This window comes from Microcebus murinus, chromosome 5, assembly GCF_040939455.1.
Source record: "Microcebus murinus isolate Inina chromosome 5, M.murinus_Inina_mat1.0, whole genome shotgun sequence".
Classification (NCBI taxonomy): domain Eukaryota; kingdom Metazoa; phylum Chordata; class Mammalia; order Primates; family Cheirogaleidae; genus Microcebus; species Microcebus murinus.
In genome coordinates, this window is record NC_134108.1 from 8,899,503 (window position 1) to 8,920,504 (window position 21,002).

At 54.8% G+C, this 21,002-nt stretch overlaps 1 protein-coding gene across 5 annotated transcripts in view; it reads right to left on the reverse strand.

The window, feature by feature from the left end:
* Positions 1–18,982, reverse strand: part of SYNJ2 (synaptojanin 2) — a 90,824-nt gene extending 71,842 nt beyond the window's left edge. For 4 of the 5 annotated variants that reach the window (XM_076002836.1, XM_076002835.1, XM_076002841.1 and 1 more), the window contains exon 1: positions 18,770–18,982. In XM_076002836.1, the coding sequence (XP_075858951.1) occupies positions 18,770–18,896 (127 nt within the window). In that variant the 5' untranslated portion in view covers positions 18,897–18,982. Of the gene's footprint in view, positions 1–18,232; positions 18,709–18,769 lie in introns of those variants that run through there. The other variant, XM_076002833.1, reaches the window with a different exon arrangement.
* Positions 18,983–21,002: the final 2,020 nt, after the last annotated feature.

A 21,002-nucleotide genomic window follows, 5' to 3' on the forward strand; every position in this document is an offset into this window, starting at 1 on the left:
ACACAGTAACATTGAGCTCACGGCCAGCAGCACTATAACTCGGACCTGAATAAAGTTTATCAGACACAGGTATTGTCTCTGCACGGCACATGGCCACCTTTTTGTGCTTAGAAACACCACACAGCGCTGCAGCACAATGCCCGAGGGCCATTTTAAACAGCGAAACCACCAGGAAAAATCACAAAAATGTGAAAAACGTGGCACTAAATATTTAAAAATCATGAAAATGAGTATTGTTTACAGTAGGAGCACTGAAACAAGCATCGTCTTGTTCAGCCTCAGCTGGGAACAGCGGCACCAGGCGACTCCAATTTCACCTCTCTCTTAACAGTTCTATGAGCATCGACCTTGAGGTTACACACACGTTTTACAGAGGAGCTGAATTTATAGGTCTGGAAGCCACAAAATAATGACAGGAGGTGGTTATCCTATTAATACAATGCAATTATATATATATATATGTATTTATGGGGCTGGGATCCATAGTTTTCAGAAGAATCTCAAAGGGGTTAGTGGCCCCCAAAATGTTAAGAACCAATTTAATGATTTTCCCCCAATACTCACTTATTTTCATTGATTGGGGTTTGGGGGGGAAGGAAGAGGCAGAGTAACCTAACCAATGAGATCGTCTGGAGCTGAGGGCTGAGCAGGCTTTGGCGCCAACGGGGCGGGCTGGGGGTTACTCACAGCAAACGAAGCTCCTATCACACTAGGGTCTCGAGGTCCCTTGAAAAAGGACTGGGAGGCCACAGTCCCACTTTTCTACCTGCCCTGAAAAGTTAGGGCGGCTGAGAGAGGTGGCAGAATGGCGTATTAGTCTCCTGCTGTTGTTCCGTGGGCCAGAATTCTGAGAGGGGTTTCACTGGGCTCAGATGAAGGTGTCAGCAGCGTCACGTCCCCTCCCAGGCTGGGGGAAAGAAGCCACTGCCTGGCCTTCCCAGCTCCGAGAGGCGGCCCGCACTCCCTGGCTCGTGGCCCCTTCCTCCCTCTTCAGGCCGATCGGCTGCAGCATGTCCAGTCTCTCTCCCTTTCCTGCCTCCCTCCTCCGGCTTCAAGGACCCCTGTGAGTGCACGGGGCTCACCGAGACAGTCCAGGGCCATCTCCCGCTCTCATGGCCCTTAAGCAAACCACACCTGCAAAGTCCCTTTGCCATGGAAGGTCCCACGCTTACAGGTTCTGGGAAGTAGGACATAGATCTCTTTGGGGTCAATGGATGGACCCAGCCCACTGACTGCAGCCCGGAGGTGATGAGAAACCCACTGCTAAGGCGTCCAACTGTGTCACGTGCCTACAGAGTCCCCTACTCTATGGCCTGTGAAACCCCAACCGCACAGGCAAGGAAGGTCCTGCCACAGGTGCTGCAGGCAAGGCCGGGGGAGGCAAGCCGGCAGTTCTCGGTGCCATGTCTCGGTAGACGAGCTGATAAATGCAGTAACATGATTCTGGCACCAAAAATATTTGCTCCAGCCCTGGCGGCCTCACCAAGGCTTCACACAGAGCCCGAGCCTTGGCATTATCTGGCTCTCATGTCGTTAACCACGACACAAAGGGGCCTTTGTGCATTCATTCAACTATGCAAATAAACCTGACCAAACAACACTAAGGGACAGGAAACTGCTAAACAAAGTGGTGTGGTCAAATCCACACTTCTGGGGTTGGAACAGGACCGTGGGAGGAGCCGTGGGAACAAGACCGACCCCTTGCCCTGCTGGATTAGGGATGACAGGCGTGGGCTTCACGTCCCTGTCACTGGGAAAATTAAACAAGTTAAAACAGACTTTTCACCCTAATATTTTAAAACCAAACAAAACCCAACAGGGCCCTGTCCCACTCCGATCCTGCAAATGACCGAGTCCCTCGTAAATACAACTTCACCCTTGGCTTATAATGCAGCAACTCAAAACAGACCACGCTCTCTGTGGATATGACAATGGTATGAGAAGACACTGTTTTTCTGTCGCAAACAGACTGAACGTAAACAAACAGGCAGGCTTAAAACAACACAGATTTATTCTCTCGGAGGTCCAGAGGCAGAAGTTGGGAATGAGGTGCGGGCAGGGCTGCGCCGCCTCTGGACCCTGCAGGGGTCCCACCTCGCCTCTCTCCCCCGGCTTCCGGGCTTTGCTGGGCGATCCTCGGCAGTGGCTCCATCACTCCGGCCTCTGCTGCCATCGTCACAGGGCCAGATTCTCCCGCGTGTCGCCTGCCTTTTTAGAACAGCAGCAGGCCGGGCGTGGTGGCTCACGCCTGTAATCCTAGCACTCTGAGGGGCCGAGGCAGGCGGATTGCTCAAGATCAGGAGTTCGAAACCAGCCTGAGCAAGAGCAAGATCCCCGTCTCTACTATAAATAGAAAGAAATTAATTGGCCAACTAATACATATAGAAAAAATTAGCCGGGCCTGGTGACGCATGCCTGTAGTCCCAGCTACTTGAGAGACTGAGGCAGCAGGATCGCTTGAGCCCAGGAGTTTGAGGTTGCTGTGGGCTAGGCTGACGCCACGGCACTCACTCTAGCCTGGGCAACAAAGCGAGACTCTGTCTCAAAAAAAAAAAAAAAAAAAAGGAACAGCAGTCACGCTGGGTCGGAGGCCCTCCTGCTCCAACACGACCTCATCATCTCCAAATAAGGTCCCGTCCTAAGGTACCGGGGGTCAGGACATTGACAAGCCTTTCTGGCGGACAGAGTTTGGCCCTAACACTTGGTCACCCTCTTGTCAGTGAGCCGGTCCTCTCAGAGCCTGACTTCCCTGAAGACCGTCTCCGCGGGGAGCTTCCCCATCTCCGAGCCTCCCGAGGCCGCTCTGATGCGCGAGGCGGCACGGCCCGACAGGACGCAGGGTCCCTCGCTGCCCGCCGCCCACGCCCAGCACCCAGGGCTGCTCCAGAATCACCCGCCCAGCTTGCCCAGCCGGCTGCATTTCCTCAACCAGGCTTGAAGGCAGGGGACATCCTTTCTGCCCTCCACAGACGTCCCGGAGCAGACGCCCACGCGCACCAGCCAGGCAGCGAATGAGCGGGGCCACCGGAAGGGGCTGTGGGTGCGCAGAACGCGCCCCCTCACCAGGCGGCCCACGGGAGTCGAGGCCAGTTGCCGGCGGGCGGCAGGTCTTAAGAGAAACACTCCCGATTTGCCAGGGTTGGTCCCAGTCCCGGCTTGTCTTCAGCGCCGCACGCCGCATGCCCACCCTGCACACCGCAGCGACTCTGCCCTTCCCTCTCGGACACAGACGGAGCCGCCCTGTCCTCCGGACTGCACGCTGCGTTCCAGGCAGGGTTTTCCACGTGAGAACGTGTTTGCCCCCCTCAGCTGGCCGGGAATTTCCGGCATGTCGGGGAAAGTCCCCGAGTCCACGGCCCTGCCAGGCACAGGGACGCCGCAGTGAACCCGACAGACGGAAATCATCTGCTCCGGGGCGGAGCCCAGGCCGGCATTCGGCCGAGGCAAAGAAGGGACAGGGGTAACAGATGGCTGAGTGACAGCAGGGCAGAGCCGGCGGGGAGGGAGGCGGGGCAGTGGCACAGCCGGGAGGGGCAGGTACTAGTCACACTTCCTGCCAGGTGGACAGACAGAGACAGGAGCAGAGGAGAAAAGGTTGGGGGGGAATTATTGGGGGGCGGGGGCCGTGGTGAATTTCAGCGTGAGAAGCCCCCACTGCAAGGGTGACGTGTGAATTCAGACCTGAAGGAAGGAGAGAAGCTGAGTGGAGGACAGGGCAGGCCACCACCTAGAAAGGCACGTGCATAGGTCCTGAGGCAGAAGCATTCCTGACGTGTCCCAGGCCCAGCAAGGAGGTCTGTACCTCCCCCCGCCTAAAAGAAAGAAAGAAACACAAATCACCCCCCCCCCAGGCCTGCTGCTGCTACTGCTGCGTCAGAAAGCCTGGGCTTGAGACCCAGAAGTCTGCGTCGTGATGAGCCCCCCAGGTGACCCTAATGCCGAAGTTTGAGAATCACTGCCTAGATTATCCCGGGTCAATCCCAGACATATTACTTCATCTGTAAGTATTTCAGTAAGAATCTCTAAAAGATAAGGCTCTTATCCGAAGCGTAATCACGACCCCGTTCTCGCCCACGGCCCTCGGCATTGCCCGTGTCTGGGCACACGTGAAGGCGGAGCCCCGAGCAGCCCGCTGCGGGGTATGGGAGAGCCGGGGTTCAAGGATGACGCCAAATTCGTCGCCTGAACGAGTGAAGGGACAGAGTGGCCTGGCACGACGGCAAAGACAGAGAGGACCAACGGACAGTGTCAAAAGCCAGGAGACGAGGGGCCCCAGGAGCTAGTGCAGGGACCCCGGCGTGTGTTGGGAGGACAGGCGGACGAGCAGGGGCCAAACGCACGTAGGAAAGCCCAGAAGCGCGCGGTGTCCTGCGGCCGGGACAGGGCAGCGTTTCGAGGCGGCGGTGTGCTCAGGCAGGGGAGGCGGCCGCTGCGTCTGTAACACGGGGACTGGGAGTCGGTCACTTCACCTAGACCCTGGTGACCCAGAGAGGAGCAGTTTCAGTAAAGCTGGGGGCAAAATTCTGCATGGAGAGGGCGAGAGCAAATGGAGACAGAGGGACAGGCAATTCTCTGAGGAACCATGTGTGTACATGCACGTAACGTGCGTGTGTCAGCAAGCGTGTGCGCGTGTGATATGTGCAGAGCAGGGAAAGGGGAGGCCGCTGGAGGGGGTCGAGGGTCTGAATCAGAGGTTCGCCCTGCAGGGGCACGACCACCGGGCCGTGCACTGACTGAGCCGGCCCAGAGAGCCGTGGGCACCAAGCGGCAGCGGAGGCGGCCAAGGGGCCCACGCACAGGTGGGGCCCGTGTCGGTGGTGGCCGGAGCGCAGGGAGAGCCATGGGACGGATGTGGTGGTGCGGGGGGTCACTGTGGTGCAGGAGCTGCTGGAAATTCTCTCCTGGGGGCTTCGGTTTTCTCGGTGGCCTGAGGAGCGACAGGCCGCAGCCGGCACGAGGACAGGAGGCGGCGGCAGCGCCGAGAGGAGGGAGGCGTGAAGTGCCGTCTGGGAGGGCAGAGCGTGCACCGGGCACAGAAACGCAGTGGAAGGGCCGCCTGGACTCAGGGGTGGTGAGCTGGCGGGGAGCCCCACCCGCCTGGCACTCGGGCCTCTCCAGAAACTTCCAGCCACCCCGGGGCCGGTACAGGCGTGGAGAGCGGGATGCAACCAGGGCCCAGGTTCTGCCAGGTGGGCAGGAGCCAGCAAGAGGGGCAGGCAGGGAGGGGGAGCAGGAGGCAGGCTGGGCGCTGGCGGGTAGAGAGAGAAGAGGGCACAGCCGGGGCGAGGGACCGTGCAAAGGCCATGGCTCAAGGGGCCACCATCCCAGCGGGGTCAAAGATCACTAGGGGGTGAGTCACAAGATGCAGGTGGGAGATGAGGAGAGGGACGTTTGAAACAGATGATGCAGGGCCCAGGGCGTGGCCATGCAGTGAGTGGCTGGGGCCAAGGTCTGCAGAAGGACCATCGCGGCCACCTAAGGGACCAAGAATGAGGGCAGGACTGACATCTGAGAACTGGGAGAAAGAAGGAACAACCGCCAACGACCCAGATGACAGCAACCAGGAGGGGTTAATGGTCAACAGAGCCGGTTCCCTTTCAGCAAGAGAATGTGACCGTGGGTTGACTTTCTAGCCCCGTTTCCCTGGCAACCTGGGAAAAGTCATCGGTGTGACTCAACACCACAGCTATGATAGAAACAGCCCCAACTGACACTCGGCGGCCTCTGTTGAGAGAGGAACCGCAGGTGAGCTGGGAACAACGGACGGCCGCGCAGAGCCCTGGGGAGACCCGGGAGCTCCCCACCCCCGGTCCCGTGGTCCAAGGGGGGGGGAGAAACTGCCACCACCTGAGGCTCCAGGGCAAATGGGGCTGGCCCCACAGATTCCGCGCCCCAGGACAGAGCTCTGCGGGCCAGGCCACCCCCAGGCAGGTCCCAGCAGAGCGGCCACTCCCATGGGTTGTCAGCGCGTCTGGTCTGCGCAAGCGCCACGCCGCGCGGGCTGTGGTCCAGCCGGCAGCTCAATAACCAAGCACGCCGCGCGCTCTTTCCTTTCCTTAGCAAGATTTTCCACACGCACGTGCCATTAGGAAATGCCGGGAACCCTGCCCACGGCGCGGGGAAGCAAGTAGGTCAGTCTAACAGCGCAGATGACCTGGGCTGGGCACCGCCGTGGCTGCATCCTTGGGCAGGATGGAAAACCATCGTCTTGTATTTCGGGGTCTCAGGAGGACAGAGCCATCCAGATCAAGGCTAAAGTCCCCTTCACGTGCTAGTTCTGGGCTCGGTTCACGCTGGCTGGGCCGCTCCTTCCCCAGCTGCAGCAGCTCTTCGGAACGACCAGGGTTTTCCCCGGGCAGGGCAAGCTGCCGGGCACAGGGGGATCAAAACGACTGTTTGAAACACATGCCAAGAGCCAAGACAGAGCTGCCTGTGAGGCACGCCAGCAAGATCGGGGACTCTGCTGGCCCCCCACGGCCTCCCCTCACCAGAAAGCCCAGGCCAAGCGAGAGAGCCGGGGGGGAGGGGCATTCAACACGCCACTCTCCGCAAACACACCCACCGCCACACCACGCCGACGCCACACCTGGTGCCACACCTGGCCGGGGAAGTCGGGGAAGGTTCAGTCTCCTGCAGCAAGAGCCGCAAACCCATCCGAGGGGAGCCCTCTCCACCCCTCCCTGCACTGAGCCACCCGCCTGCCGTGGCGGAGGTGGCCAGGCCCCCGGGCAGGCCGGCCCTGGGACAGGAGGCTTGAGCACAGGACTGGCCAGCGAGTCTTTGTAGCCGAGTCTTTTTGTTTCTTAAAAAGAAGGAATCCAGGAAAGCAATTTGCACCTTAAAAAAAAAAAGCTGCCACAGGGCTGGACATGCTGGTGGCAGAGCCAGTGAAGGGCCCAGTGCCACCCGCAGCTCCTCGGCTACTGGACTCCCACCCAACAGGGAACAAGAAGGAAGCACAAGAACACCCATTTCCCCACAAACTGTGCGTGCAACGTGTCACTCTGGGGTCTCCAGCCTCCCCCGGGGAGGTCCTGGAACGAGGCTCTGACCCATCACGACAGACTCACTTTGCTCCCAGTGGCCAACAGGGAGCTCCTGGCTACTTCTCAGCCTTCTTCACGCCCTTCATCCCAAACCAGCCGAACCTGTTCCTCATTCGTCTCCACTTCCTCAGGTGATTCCTGTCACCTCGCTGCTGCTCCCGTTTCCAGGCAGGTGCGGAGAACAGGAGACCCACGCAGCCCTTAGAGGCCTCGTGGTGTGACCCACACAGGCCCCTCATGCTACAGAGATGGGGGCCTGGCCGAAGGGGAAGCCACAGTCCCTTTCACACCTCAACCCCACCACTCCACAAAGACGCCAGACACCTACTGTGTGCCAGGCACGGTTCTAGGCACCGGAGAAAAACTGGCAACGAGGAAGGAATATGACGGCAAGAACAAAGCATCACAGAAGCCAGGTGGAGAAAATGCTCCTAGAGGCAGGTGTGATCACCTGGGCAGATGCCTCTGGAGGGAGGACTCAGCAGGGGGAGCCCGTGAGGACCCCGAGGAAGGTTCCGGAAAAGCAGGGAGGATGGAGCCTGGCTGGAGCTGTGCAGGGGTAGGTGGGAGGAGGCAGATGGCAGGTGCAGGCGCCCCCTGCACACGGGCAAGCAAGAGGTGAGGTGGGGGCCGCGGCCAGGCTCTCGGCAGCTTCAGCCTCTGATGACCACAGTGGCTCACAGGTCCAGGAGAGACAAAGGGACAAAGGGACAAACGAAACCCCGAACAAACCTTGGTGACACTTCATTATTCGCATCCCCCCACACGTCATATTCTGGGCGAAATCGTGACTATTTTGGCCTCTTTCTCCATACGTGCCTGCTGAACTAAACACGCCTGCTTACTCACAGGGCCCTGTCTAACCTCAGGGGAAAATATCGTGCTATTTTCTACAAAAAGGGAGAAGAAACCTCCTCAGGTGACCCTGGTCGGCGTCATTTCATGGATTTGGAAACTGCTTCCTCCAACTCACCAGCCAAAGGCTTTCTCTAGCCACAACCAGCTCCTGCCTCGAAAACGGAAAAGCCACTCGGCTGGGTGAGAACCGGCCCTAGAATCCTGATCACACGGTCACGGGGATTCCCAGGCCACACGTCCCAAGGGACAACCAGTGTGCCGGAAGCTGTCACCAGGTGTTCTATGAGCTGAAGGTCAAACGGGTTTGAGAGACGCCAAGCTGAGCAGGTGTATCCACTGCGGGGCCGCAAAACCTGTCATGGGCTGACAGGAGCCGCACGTCCCTAGAGAGAAGGGGTCTCCCGGTCACCTGCGCGTGAAACCCTTCTGTTCGGGCCGTGCTTTGGGGACGCCTGCCTTTACGGAATGGACACTGCCTGTCCCAGGCCGGGCACAGACCCCTGCAGGGGGGCCCGCCTTGCCCTCCCCACCCCTCCTTCACAGCCAGGGAGCCTTGAGTGCCGCCTGCCCCAACCCCGCCACACTGTGGCCCCCTCCCGACCACTTATGCCTGGAGGATGAGACCACCCCGGGCTTACCTGGAAGCCCGTGGGGCCGGCCCGGAGCCCGCACAGAGAAGCAATGAGCGGGTGGGGCTGAGGGGAGGGAGACAGGTGCCAGGCACAGCTGCAGGCTGGGTGGCTGAGCAGTGCCACCTGGGGCCTGAATCGGGGAGGGAGGGGGGGCGACACGACAGAGAACCAGCCCCTGTACCCGACACCGGCCACACGCGAACGACAGTGCTGGGCAGAGCCGGCTGCACTGGCTCCATTGTTCGGCCTCTTGTGTTCTTCCTTTGGAGAATTGCTTGTCATGTCCTTGGCCGATTTTCCTGCTGGACTGTTTGTCCCCCTTCGTATCTATGAGAGCTCTGCGCACGCTGTGAGCATCAGCCCTGGCCCTTCTGTGTGTGGCAAAGCGTTGAACACAGCTTCCTCCGTGCGGTCGCTGGTCTTTTAACTGCATGTCCAGTGTCTTCTGATACACTGGAGTGTCCCTTTCTTATGCTGCCAATCAACTCTGCCTCCAGATGAGCACGCTGTGCTTGCTCTGCAGGGACCCGTGGAGCTGTGCGCTTGGAGTATGTTCCCGATTCCATATGTATGTATAGTTCAATAAAAAACATTTCTTAATTTTGTCAGGTCTTTTTCCTTTATGACTTCTGAGTTTCAAGCTTTGCTTACAAGGTCTTTTCGTACCATAAAACTGTGAAAGCATCTCCTATGTTTTCTTCCAATGCTTGGAAAGTTGGATTTTTTCTTTTAATGATTCAATACCTCTGAAGTTCATTGTAATGTAAAGTGTGGGGCTGTGTGTTGATACGGATAGTTGTGGTCACAGACTTAATAAAACCTTTTTCCCCTTCTGTATGAAAATTCAACTTTCTAGCTCTGGTTCCCTGGGAACCCCAGTCATGGCAGAATGTCAACTATTACCAGACAAAGTTGCTTATGGTAAAAACGACCTTGAGCGGCACATTGCTTCTGGACAGGGAAGACCCACAAGTGACCCGTAAGCGCTCCGTGGGGATGCCGGGCACAGGGCTGTCTTAATAACTCCCCAACAGCATGTCCTCTCGGGAACCCTGGAATCCATACAGCTGGGAGGAGCTAGTGACCAGGACAGCTGCGTGCACAGTCACCTGCAGGAGCCACCGTGGAGCCCACTCGCCACCCCGGAAGAGGTGCTGTGTGCTGGTGAGCCGAGCTGAGCGCGGTGGACGCGGCAGCGGGCAGACCCCTGGGGAAGGCAGTGCCGGCGGGGGCACAGCAGGTGCAGGGAGGTCCTGAGGGGTGCAGGTCAGGCTGCATGGTGGAGAGAGCTCAGGGGATGAGGTGGACAGAGAGGTCTGGGTGGGGGGACAGGGTCGTGCTGGCCACCACGTGGGACAGGGGAGGGGCCCGGAGACGAGCTGGGGCAGTTCCAGGGATACTGTAAAATCCGCCCATTAAGTTTTTTGGTAGAACTCCTATTGGACCTTAATTGGATTTTATTCACAGATAACTTGCATTTGTAGATTCACTGGAGAACTGACATCTTTGCAGTGCTGATGTTCCTGTCCCAAGAACGTGGTGGACCTTCCCATGGATTCGGAGCTTCAGGAAAGTTCTGTAGCTTTCTTCTCCTAGGCCTTACAAGTTTTGTTTAGTCCCAGAAATTGTGGGGAGTGGAACTTTTTTCCCATGACCTACTCTTATTGATTAAGGATGGCAAATGGGAAGGTCATTGATTTTTTTATCTGTTGACGTTGAAAAGCAGCCAACGTATAAACTCACTAGGTCTAAGGCACCACCACGCGGCTTGTCCCCCAGCTCCAGGGTTGTCAACATTGTCCCACTTATTTCACCTGCCCCCCCACCCCCAGCGTGTGCATGGCTACACACGTGTCCACCTGCCCCCTTCCTGGGATGCACCAAACAAACCCCAGACGCAAGGCTCATTTCACTCACGGATACTTCAGGATCCCACTCTTGGATTTCCTGAGTGGGATCAGGAGTACAATCCTGAGTGGGAGTCCTGAGTACAATCTTATCACCTGCACCCAAAAGACTTCGAGTCTTCAGGAGAAGAATACAGAAGCCACAAAACAGACAGCTCTCCTAGGAGGGCCCAGGAGAACCAAGAGGACAAAACCAGAGTGACAAAGTCCACTGCCTGAAGCTCACACACTTTTTTTTTTTTTTTTTTTTTTTTATATAATAGGATCAACCCTCGGTTCCTTGTGCTTGGTCTATTTTCTCTTTTAAGGCAAAATTCTAATAAGCTCTCAGTAACCTCATTTTCCTGACAGCAAAGTGAACCAGAAACCTAAAAGAGGAAGATGCTGCCAAAGTCAGACACACACTCAAAACCCTAGAAGTCTGGAGCCGTCCAAGTGAAGTACTATGTCATCATATTTTCTCATTTCATATATGCGGCCTTATGTAATTTGCTCTTATGCTGTAGGGGTGAGCTACAAACACCGTGTCTGCAGCTGGACTAATCACCGCCACAGGTTAGAGGAAGGCCTTGCCCAGCTCCACCTGTACGGCAGCCTGGAGCCCCCATGGGGCCTGCAGGTTTCTAGTTAAAATCAATTTATACTACCAGGCAAAATCTCTCAGTCCGTACCCCAAAACACTGTTTTTTTAATACACACACACACACACACACACACACACACACGCGTATATATATAGTCTGTCTGGAGGGCGAGGCAGGTGGCCCTTTGAAATAAAAATACAAGCTCCTGTTCGTCCACTCTGGACACAGCCTCTCCCTGCCGGGTGGTCTGGCAGGAAGGAGGCAGAAGCCCCCACCCGGAAGGGCCTTGTTAAGGGGCCTGGCTCAGGCCTGGGGAGTGGGCCGTCATTTCCAGCCCTGGTTTTCCAATATTCCTTTCTTGACCCACACCATTTACATGAAAACAAATAACCCTGATTGTTGACACAGACCGTGACAGGGAGTGTCACTGTTCGGCTGGCCGGGGCACATGTACTGCCACCGCATGTGACAGCATTCCCATCGCTCGTCTCTGCGCCCTGACCTCAGCTTTGCTGAATTGGCAGTGGGAGCTGCAGAGAGACTGTCTCCTGCTCTTAAGGAGAATTTGTCCAGCATACGATACTTATCAGTCATTGATAAGATTCATGGTGAAGCTAAGTCCATGCAAAGTATAATCAGTTAAAACAAATTAAAAAAAAAAAACACACATTCTCAACCTCCCCCTTCCACACAAACTCCCCCTTCCTAACCAAAGCACAGCCCACCTTATTAAAAACTAATTGCTTTGCAGTAATGAAAAATGTCGTTTTAAGAATGTCATGGCTCGTGATAAGAGTCTGCTAAAGCAGCATGGAATTAGCATAGTTCGCGATAATTTAATAAACACTTAACTTTGTCTTCTCAACTTAAGCTTGAATTGCTACTGTTTTTTTGTAAGTTTTTGTCAGTCGTACGAAGGGGCAGAATCAAGGAGAGAGAATCTCATGCATTTTCACTAATTCATAAGCACACTATAAAAAACGCATAGCATCCGATTTCTAGGTTTAGCTCAGCCCGCAAAGCTGTCACAGATGTTGTCTTGCCAGATCACTTCTGCTAAGATTCAAATTTCTGGGTAGTTTGAAGTTTTAGGTGCATGAAGTAGTGATGGTGCCTATGCTTAGTTTTAAGCCTTTTCTTTTTAAGGCACATGGAATCCCAGAGTGGGGAAGGCAATATAGGGTGTAATTCATTTGTTTTCAGGTTAATATCCTGAGGGCTTGGAGGGGCTGACTAAATTCTCCCAAGGGAACAACCTGCCCTCTCCCACCCACCCCCAGCTCCACATCCACCCCGAGCAAAGAAAGCATCTGAAGGTGGCGTTCTCCTCAGGGAGGCCCCACTCTGCCCCAAAGGCCCCTGGGGACATCTGTCTTCATCTGTTAGCACCTGCCATGCCTCACAGGGGTGTGTGGGGTGAGGCCCTGTTCTCGGGGACGTGACCTGGGACAGAACCGAGGCTGACTGGCACGCTGCACCTGGGACCCAGGAGAGCAGGCAGGTGGCGACATCAGCCCCAGCCTCAGGGGCGGGGGGAGGCCGGACAGAAACAGGCAGAGCTGCTGGAATACGGCAGTTCCTCAAAACCCTGCCTTGGGATGAAGTCAGACCCTCGCATTCGTGCTCGAGCTGCCCACCCGCCTCCAGGGCTGGTGCACGCCCAGCGAACCCTCAGTCCCAGTCACTCTCTGAACCAGGAAGCTGCATGAGCACGTGGCAACCTGCCGGCCTCTCAGGCCATGAGCGCGGTTGGTGTGGCCCGTGGGACCCGGCCTGCTGCACAGACCACAGCACAGACCCATGGCGGCCACTCCTGCCTGGCACCACAGGGGCAAAGCACACCCACCCACGTGGCAGAGCCCCCAGCCCCAGAGCCGGCCAGCAGCAGAAAGGGAGGTGCATCCTGGGGGGCCCAGCACCTTCACTCCGGCACTCCTCTAGCCCCAAACCAAGGTCGTCTCTGGGAAGACTCGGCCCAACATTTTGTCTGTTTGACAGGCCTCCAGGCCACAGCAGGCTCTGTTCCCTGCTGGGGACGTCCCATGGAGGCCGCGCCCCATGTGTCTCCTAGACACGCAGCCTCCCTTTGTCCTGCTGCACCCTCTGCTCGGAAAGCAGCTGACTGGGTCCCCACGTAGGAACCTCCTCGATCAAAAAAGTATATGTCGCATGAAACCCAAGATAACCCAGAGACAAGGGGACAAAGTGAGTCTTTTCCATATACATAGAACATTCCTTTCCTAAGAATGAGATTTTACTGAACCTATTGTTCTCTGCAGCCTCCAGCCTTGTTCAAATCCTTGCTCTGCCACTAACTAGAGGTGGCTCCTTGGGCAGGTCCTTAAGTCACTCTGTGCCTCAGTTTCCCCAAGTATAAAATGGAGATTATTAGTACCTGCCTCAAACTGTGAGGATTAAATAAGTTAATATAATACATGTACACTTCTTACATCAGTACACAGTAAGCACTCCGTAAATCACCTGGTATACAGTAAGCGCTCCATAAATGTTAGCTGTTATTACCGAGATGAACCAAAGTTTATTTAACCAGTCAACAATTCAAAACAGCTTGCAACAAACATCCTGGAAGCACAATGGTCTTATGATCTGTGAATGCTTCCTGAGTTAAATTTCTACAGGTAGAATTACTGGATCAACCACACATATACAAGGTTCTCATTCATTTGTCTAAATGTTCCACAAGAAAGAAAGAATGGCTTACATTTACATGAACGTGCTGGAAAGCTGCTTCCAGTAAGTCCCTGAAAAAAGGAAGTGGCCTTAACTGGGCAGTTTGGTGTTGACCTTGAAGGTGGACCCAGCCTGACCACTGCCAGCTCCGGTCACCAGCGTGTGGATAAGGGCAGAGCAGCTCTGGGGCTTCCTGCCTAAGCATCAGATTCTTCCAGCCTGAGATGAGTTTAGCCACCACCCCAAGTCTGAGCCTGGGCCGGTTTACCCAGGGCTTTAAAGACAATTCACATGGAAAGAAAACAGAAAATGTTCCCCATCCTCAGGTAGCAAGAGCGAAGGAGCCCAGCAACAGAAGCTGAGCAGCTGAGGCCGGGAGAGGTGCTCAGGCCTGTAACCACAGCACTCTGGGTGGCTTGAGGCCAGGAGTTCGAGACCAGCCTGGGCAACACATTGAGACCCCATCTCTACAAGAAAAATGTTTAAATTAGCCCAGGAGGTTGAGGTTACAGTGAACTATGACCTCACCTCTGCACTCCAGCCTGGGCAACAGAGCAAGACTGGCTAATTTTTTTTCTATAGAGACAGGGTCTCACTATATTGCCCAGGCTGGTCTTGAACTCCTGGCCTCAAGCGATCCTCCCACCTCGGCCTCCCAGAGTGCCAGGACTACAGGTGTGAGCCACCACACTGGCCTGTCAAGTAAATTTTGAACTGACATACCCTGGTAACTATAGTTAAGAATGATGTATATTTCAAAATTGCTAAGAGTAAATTTCAAATGTTCTCACCACAAAAAATAAGTATTTGAGGTGAAGGATATGTTAATTAGCTTCATTTAACCACTCCACATCATACACATACATAACATCACTTATGCCCCATCAATATATGTAATTTGCCAATTTACAATAAAACAAAAAAATCGAACTTACATATATAAATGCAAGTCAGGAAAAAAAGGGCAATCCTAATAAATTATAATCTTGCCTGGTACTAAACAAACTAAATTTGAAGAGATTCATTTTTTTCGTAAAAAACACAAGGAGGAGTGAAATAACATTAATAATAACTATCAGTGCTAACCACCAGGTGCCTGGGGGTTCGTTTTTTTCCTCCACTTTTGTGTATGAATATTTTCACAATTAAAGGTTAAAAACAAAGTTTATGAGCCACACAGCTCAAAATCCAAAATCATGATCTCACAGGTGAGTTACAAAGAGGACTATCCCAGTTTGCATTTTGGTAAATATCATGCTGAGAAAGGCCACACAAGTCAGGAGGCAAACAGGCCACTGTGGCCCTGGGCAGCTGCTCCAGTGTCCCAAGTAGACAGAGCCTGGAGCCCCCACCTGTGCTTCCACCTTTCTCCAGGTGAGTTAATAAAATGGCTACGCATTTGATTCTCTCCAGTGCTCTGACACAGATCAAACTTCCCAGGCAGAGGCCAGATAAATCCAGGCCACAAAGCCCCAGAATGGAGCAAGGCTCCATGGCCACGCCAATGCAAACAAAGCCATGTGGCCTCTGGATAAACACAGCAGCTGGGAGAACCCAGGCCTGCTGTTCCACAGAACCTTTCCCCAGAAGCTCAAAGTAATTTAGGGACACTCACTAATTAGCTTAATTAAGTCTCTCAAGCCTCCTCCATCCCTCCCTTCCTCCCTGCTGCCTGCAATGCCAAGCAGTGCTGGGGGGCAGGGAGGGGCGGCAGGTTCCACTTGCACACAAACCCGTGTAAACTCTCTAGCCGCCCTTCCCGGGGGCTGTTTGGAGAACACTGAACTTTGGAGCATTGACGCTCACTCTGAAAATAGATAAATCCATTAACCATAAGCACTTTACCTTTACCTGGTCCACCCTAAGTCTACAAGAGATAGAGACAAAAAGACACCAAGTACTTTCCGGGCCACTGTGTGAGTAAGAGAACATCTGTACGCTAATCGCGGATGGTGGGCACAGTGCTGTCACCTGCTGTGGCCTTTCACGCTCGCTGAAGAAGCCTCCTACCATTGAATTGGGTTACCAAGAAGACTGTAAAAACCTTCTGAGCCGGTGCTAATACGTTTTGCTTTTCCGCCTCTGGAATTTCTGCTCCCACTGATCCACATAAAAGACAGATTCTCAATCTAATTCCTTCAGAAGCAGGAATTTGGAATTGTTTCTTCAACTATCTTCCTGCTAGCAGGCCGGATGGTCTAGTGTGCAGAATTCACGTTAAAACAGGAGGACAGATGGGGACAGGTTAGAACAGGAGGACAGGTTAGGACAGGAGGAATCCAACAACCAACCACTCATGGATGATCCATCTTTCCTAAAAATCACGACGTAGTTCAAGACCCTGACCGTCTCCACGCAAGTGCCCCAAGACACTAAGGAACTGTTGAACCCCTTTGGCATTTGTTTCAAGTTAGGACCTTTCAAGGGTAAACTGTGCTCTGATGGGGCTGGGGCCAAGGTCGGAGGGCACGTGCTTACAGCTGTCAGGCCGCCTCCCCTAAATCTCCTGTTGCTCCCAGTAAAAGCCGCAGCAGGGGCCAGGCAAAAACCCACAGCTTTAGTCCTGGCCCCTCGCTGCTCAGGGGAGCCCGCCACAGAACCACAGCTGGACTGCGAAGGAAGCTGCTCCCCACCCTCCACTCTTGACCTCGTCAAGGAAAGAAAAGCAAAATGCTAGCTCATCCTTTGGAACACAGATGTGAATTTCAAGTTCAGAGCTCTTTTATCATTAGTGATACGTTTAGGATAATTTAAGTTTTATTTATTTATTTATTTTGAGACAGAGTCTCACTCTGTTGCCCAGGCTAGAGTGAGTGCTGTGGCGTCAGCCAAGCTCACAGCACCCTCAATCTCTTGGGCTCAAACAATCCTATGCCTAAGCTTCCCAAGTAGCTGGGACTACAGGCATGCACCACCATGCCCGGCTAATATTTTGTATATATATATTTTTAGTTGGTCAATTAATTTCTTTCTATTTTTTTTAGTATAAACGGGGTCTAGCTCAGGCTGGTTTCGAACTCCTGACCCCAGTCGATCTGCCCGCCTCGGCCTCCCAGAGTGCTAGGATTACAGGCGTGAGCCACCGGCCTATATTTTAAGTTTTAAACAACTTTCTGGTACTTGAAGGCTCTCTCCTACACTCCTCTGGGGCAGCAACACCACCAAAGGCTACAGCTGCTTCTTAAAAAGTTTCATTTCATTTAAGCAATACAGACTTCAAAAAATTAACTTTCCAGCCCACTGTCTGCTGAAAACGAATGCAAGGTTAAGGGACATGTGGACTGCACGTGAGCTGAGGATGAGCCAATTCCTTTCATTACACCCTGTGCTCTGAAACCCAGTGTACTGTCATCACCAACATAACGTAAGTGCATCTCAGCCCAAACTTCATTTCCTAATGGAAGAATATGCACCGTATTATTTTCATGAATCATTTTTAAATCTTCACTTTTGAAAAGATAATGTATTTTTTTTCCAAGCAGCTTCAAAGGAACTCTTAAATGTGTATCAACCTTGCCAGCTGAAGGATACTTTTAATCTCTCTCATGAAACAGTGGTTCGTATCATGAAATTAAACTCTCAGTACTAATAAATGGGGTATGAAGTAGACATCTAAAATGGAATGGAAATTTCTGTGGTTTTTCTTTCAAGGCCATAGCAAATGACCAAACTTGGACTTTTCAGGACAGAGCACAAACTGAAATAATCTGAAAATAAATTAATCCATGATTAGCTCTACACTTTCCAGCTGAGAATACTGCAGACATTGTTTCAATGATCAAGTGACTGGAAGCAAGCCGGATAACTGCATGTTAATGAAATGATCCTGGAGGCGGAAATAGAAGACACTGGACCTTCCAAGACGTGTATCAGAACTGGGGTCAACACATACAGATGTGACAAGGCTGGAGACATTCAGAAAGCGTTGTGCAAGCACATGCCTGTTGCATTTGCTGACCCCCTAAAGTGCAAGTGATTCTGCTCCGCGCTTTGTTTAGTTAAGAACACCACGGAAGATGGCATAGCTGGATACCTGCTGGTAGACGCCTACTCTCCAGCGTTCATGTTTAAAATTCTAACAGTCCTACCTGGTTTCACCTGCTTTGGTGCTACCTAGGTCTTCCTCATGAATGTTAGCCACAAAACAAGGGATGGACAAGGAGGTTGACCATACCAGGAAGTCACGTTGCATGACATTACAGAAATAGACACTTAGAAGTCAGGTGAACTGTCCCACTTTGGGCAAGCAAGTTTCTTAGCCTCTTTGGGCCTGAGTTTGCTCATCCGTAGTATGGGGATAATAGTAAGTCTTTTGCAGAAGTGGGAAAATTAAGTGCAATTATGTCTCTAAAGTTCTTAGCGCAATGCCAGTCTCAAGGCTTCTGAACCCCACAGGTGAAACACACGGGCGTGGCATCGTCTAACATCCGGCAAAAAGGGAGCGCCACTAGGCAGTGTATTTGCTTACAGGTTCCATACATTGCAGTACTGAGGCTTCTTGACCAAGTACTTACATGAGACAAAGGTGCCATCGGGGGTTTCTCTGGAGTCTACGTTCTGGTGCTCCGGTCCCCATCCCCTCCGGGAGTGGAGCCAGCCAACACAAACCAAAGGGTAATAAGCACCGGTTTTACCAACAGGTGCAAAAGAAAAGGCGCCAGGCACATGGTGGGGCCGGCTCGTAGGTCGACCCGCTGGGATGTCCCTGCGTACGCAGTGCCCGGCCAGGGCCGGGTGTGAACCATCACAGCCGCCTCTCCGAGGACCGAACCCCCAGCGGCGGCCGCGCGGACGCAGACCCGGGGGAGGGGCTGCCGGCCTCCGCGCGCCACCGGCCCAGGCGGGGAGCCGTCTGGCGTCCCGGCGCCAGTTCATTCAAAAGAGCCACCCCCTTGCGCGCGATCCCCAAGCCCCCAGGTTCCCGCGCCGCCCTAGCCCGGCCACCTCGGGGAAGGGAGGTGCCCGTCGTCCCCAGGGCCCGGCGACGGCAGGCGCCGTCTCCTCGGGCGTCGCCCCGCGGGCAGGACGGGCGGGCGCGCCGCGGCACTCACCCAGCGTGGCCACCGTGCCCGCCTCGAACAGCAGGCCGTCGCGGCGGCCGCGCGCCTCCAGCAGGACGCTGCTCTCCCCCGCGGCCTCCAGGCGCCCGAGCAGCCGCAGCCCCTTGCTCAGCGCCATGGGCGCCGGCCGCCGCGGGGCCCCGAGTCCCCGGCGCGCGCCGCCCGCGCCGCTCCGCGCCCCGACTCCCGGAGTTTCACTTTGCGCCGACGCCCCCGCCCCGCCAGGCTCCTCCCCGGCCGCCCGCCTCTCCTCCTCTTCCCGTCCTCCTCCGCCTCTCGCGTCCGCGCTGCTCCTTCCTCCCGGGCAGGTGAGGGCGCCGCGGCCCGGCCCACGCCCGCCCGGCGGAGGGGCCTGCGGCGCGGCCGGACGCGGATTCCGCGCATTCCTCGGCGCGGAGGAGGACGCGCGGGGCCCGCGGGGGCCTGGGAGTAGCCAGGCCGCCCGGTCGCCCGCGGCCTTATATGGGCAGCGGCTGCAGACCCCGGCCGCCGCCCTCCGTCGTCCGCTTCCGCGACCCCCGAGGAGCTGCGCCGCCCCCGACTCTCTGTGCCTCAGTGGCCCTGCAAAGCAGGGTTGGGCGGGCAGCTCGCGGGCCTGCTTTACAGGGGGAGGCGAGGACGGGGTTACTCGCTAAGGTTACTCGCTCACTTTCATGAGCGCGTGGAAAGTGCTGGATCAACGTCGCCGTGTCCCAGCGTTCCACGCGGGAGGCTGCTGCGGTCCGCAGTCCCCGCCGGGCAGAGGTGCGGGGGGTCAGCCGTGTGCTGTCGCGGAGAGAACTGGGGCCCGATGCCCGGACCGCGACCCCCTTAGCACACGCTCTCCACCTCCGGAGCGCCGTGGGCCTCGTGTGTCAGACCCCCGCGAGTACCCCGAGGCAGGGCCGGCCTGACAGACCTTGTCGTCTGCGGAGGAGAGGAGACGGGAGAGGGCTTCTAGGCCCTGCTCCGCGTCGCCCTTTGGGGCAGTTTGAGGTTTAGTTTCCTTCTTTTGAAATGGGTGCGTGAGGATAGCCCCAGAGGCCTCCATCAGGGTGTTCCCATCGGGTCCCCAAACTAACCCGGTTGGTCTCACCCCGTTCTGCACTGAAACGAGAAGACGTCTCTTCTTGCCCATTCCGGAAGGGGCAGAGGCTCCAGTGCCCAGCAGGACATTGCAATGTCCTTGCAGACATTTGGCAATGACCAGACATTTGACCCTTGGTGGACAGCCCTACGGGGGCTGACTCGGGTAATAAAGTCATTAGGAACAGCACAGCAGAGATCATCTTGGGCCCTCAGCCCCCTTCCTGGCCCACATCAGCTGTGATGTGGTGGCTGTCCCAGGCATGGTGCTCACAGCTGTCCCTACAGATTCTTTCTCAGTGGAAGGGAAATATCATTACCTCATGAGAACAGTGCCCATGAAATGAGGCAGATTAGCCTCTGACCCCCTCTTTCCTTTTAAACCCAAAGTTGACTTCTTCCAGGAAGCCTTCCTGGAATGCTGAGGTCCCAGAGAACAGTGTTTATATACACTCAACATTCTTAGACTTCAGTTTCCACTTGCTCATATGTTGCTTGAGAAATGGTTTTATACCTTTTCTCTTAGTCTTGTCTCTCAAATTAAGTAGTAAGGTCTTAGGGAGAGAGGACCAAGTCTTCTGTTAATCTCTCCTCTTTCCTAACTGGCATCACGCAAGTTGACCTTCTGCACCGTGGCATGCTGTACATATTTCAGAAATGTTCCTAGAGTCAGGACCAGCACTTGAGCTTTATAGCTTATAGAATCTAAGACACTATCAACTGTAAAATGAACCACTATTTTATGTACCAGGAGGGAAAAAAAGCAAACTTCCAGTTAGACTGTTATAACATGCCACTAATTGTAAGCTCTGCTGTGATTTTGGCAATGTTAACCTGCACATCTCAGACTCAAGAACTGGGGTGGCTGCTCCCCTATCTCTAAGAATCGGCTGGATGAGGCAGGCGGCGGCTGGGTTTCCGAGCGTGTGCCATCTGGTCTCGGGTGGGGCGGCCCACGTGGGTGGCAGACAGAGGCAGCACCGTCCTTTTATGTGCACAGTGTCTGGTAGGCCACGGGTCACCGGCACTGGCACCTTGAGCAGCTGGAGACAGTAACGAATCTGGGACAGGCGGGGAAAGGGTCGGCCCGGACACCTCGACCCCAGACGGGACCTGGGAGGACAAGGGGGACCGGCTGTGTCGGAAGAGATGGGCGCCT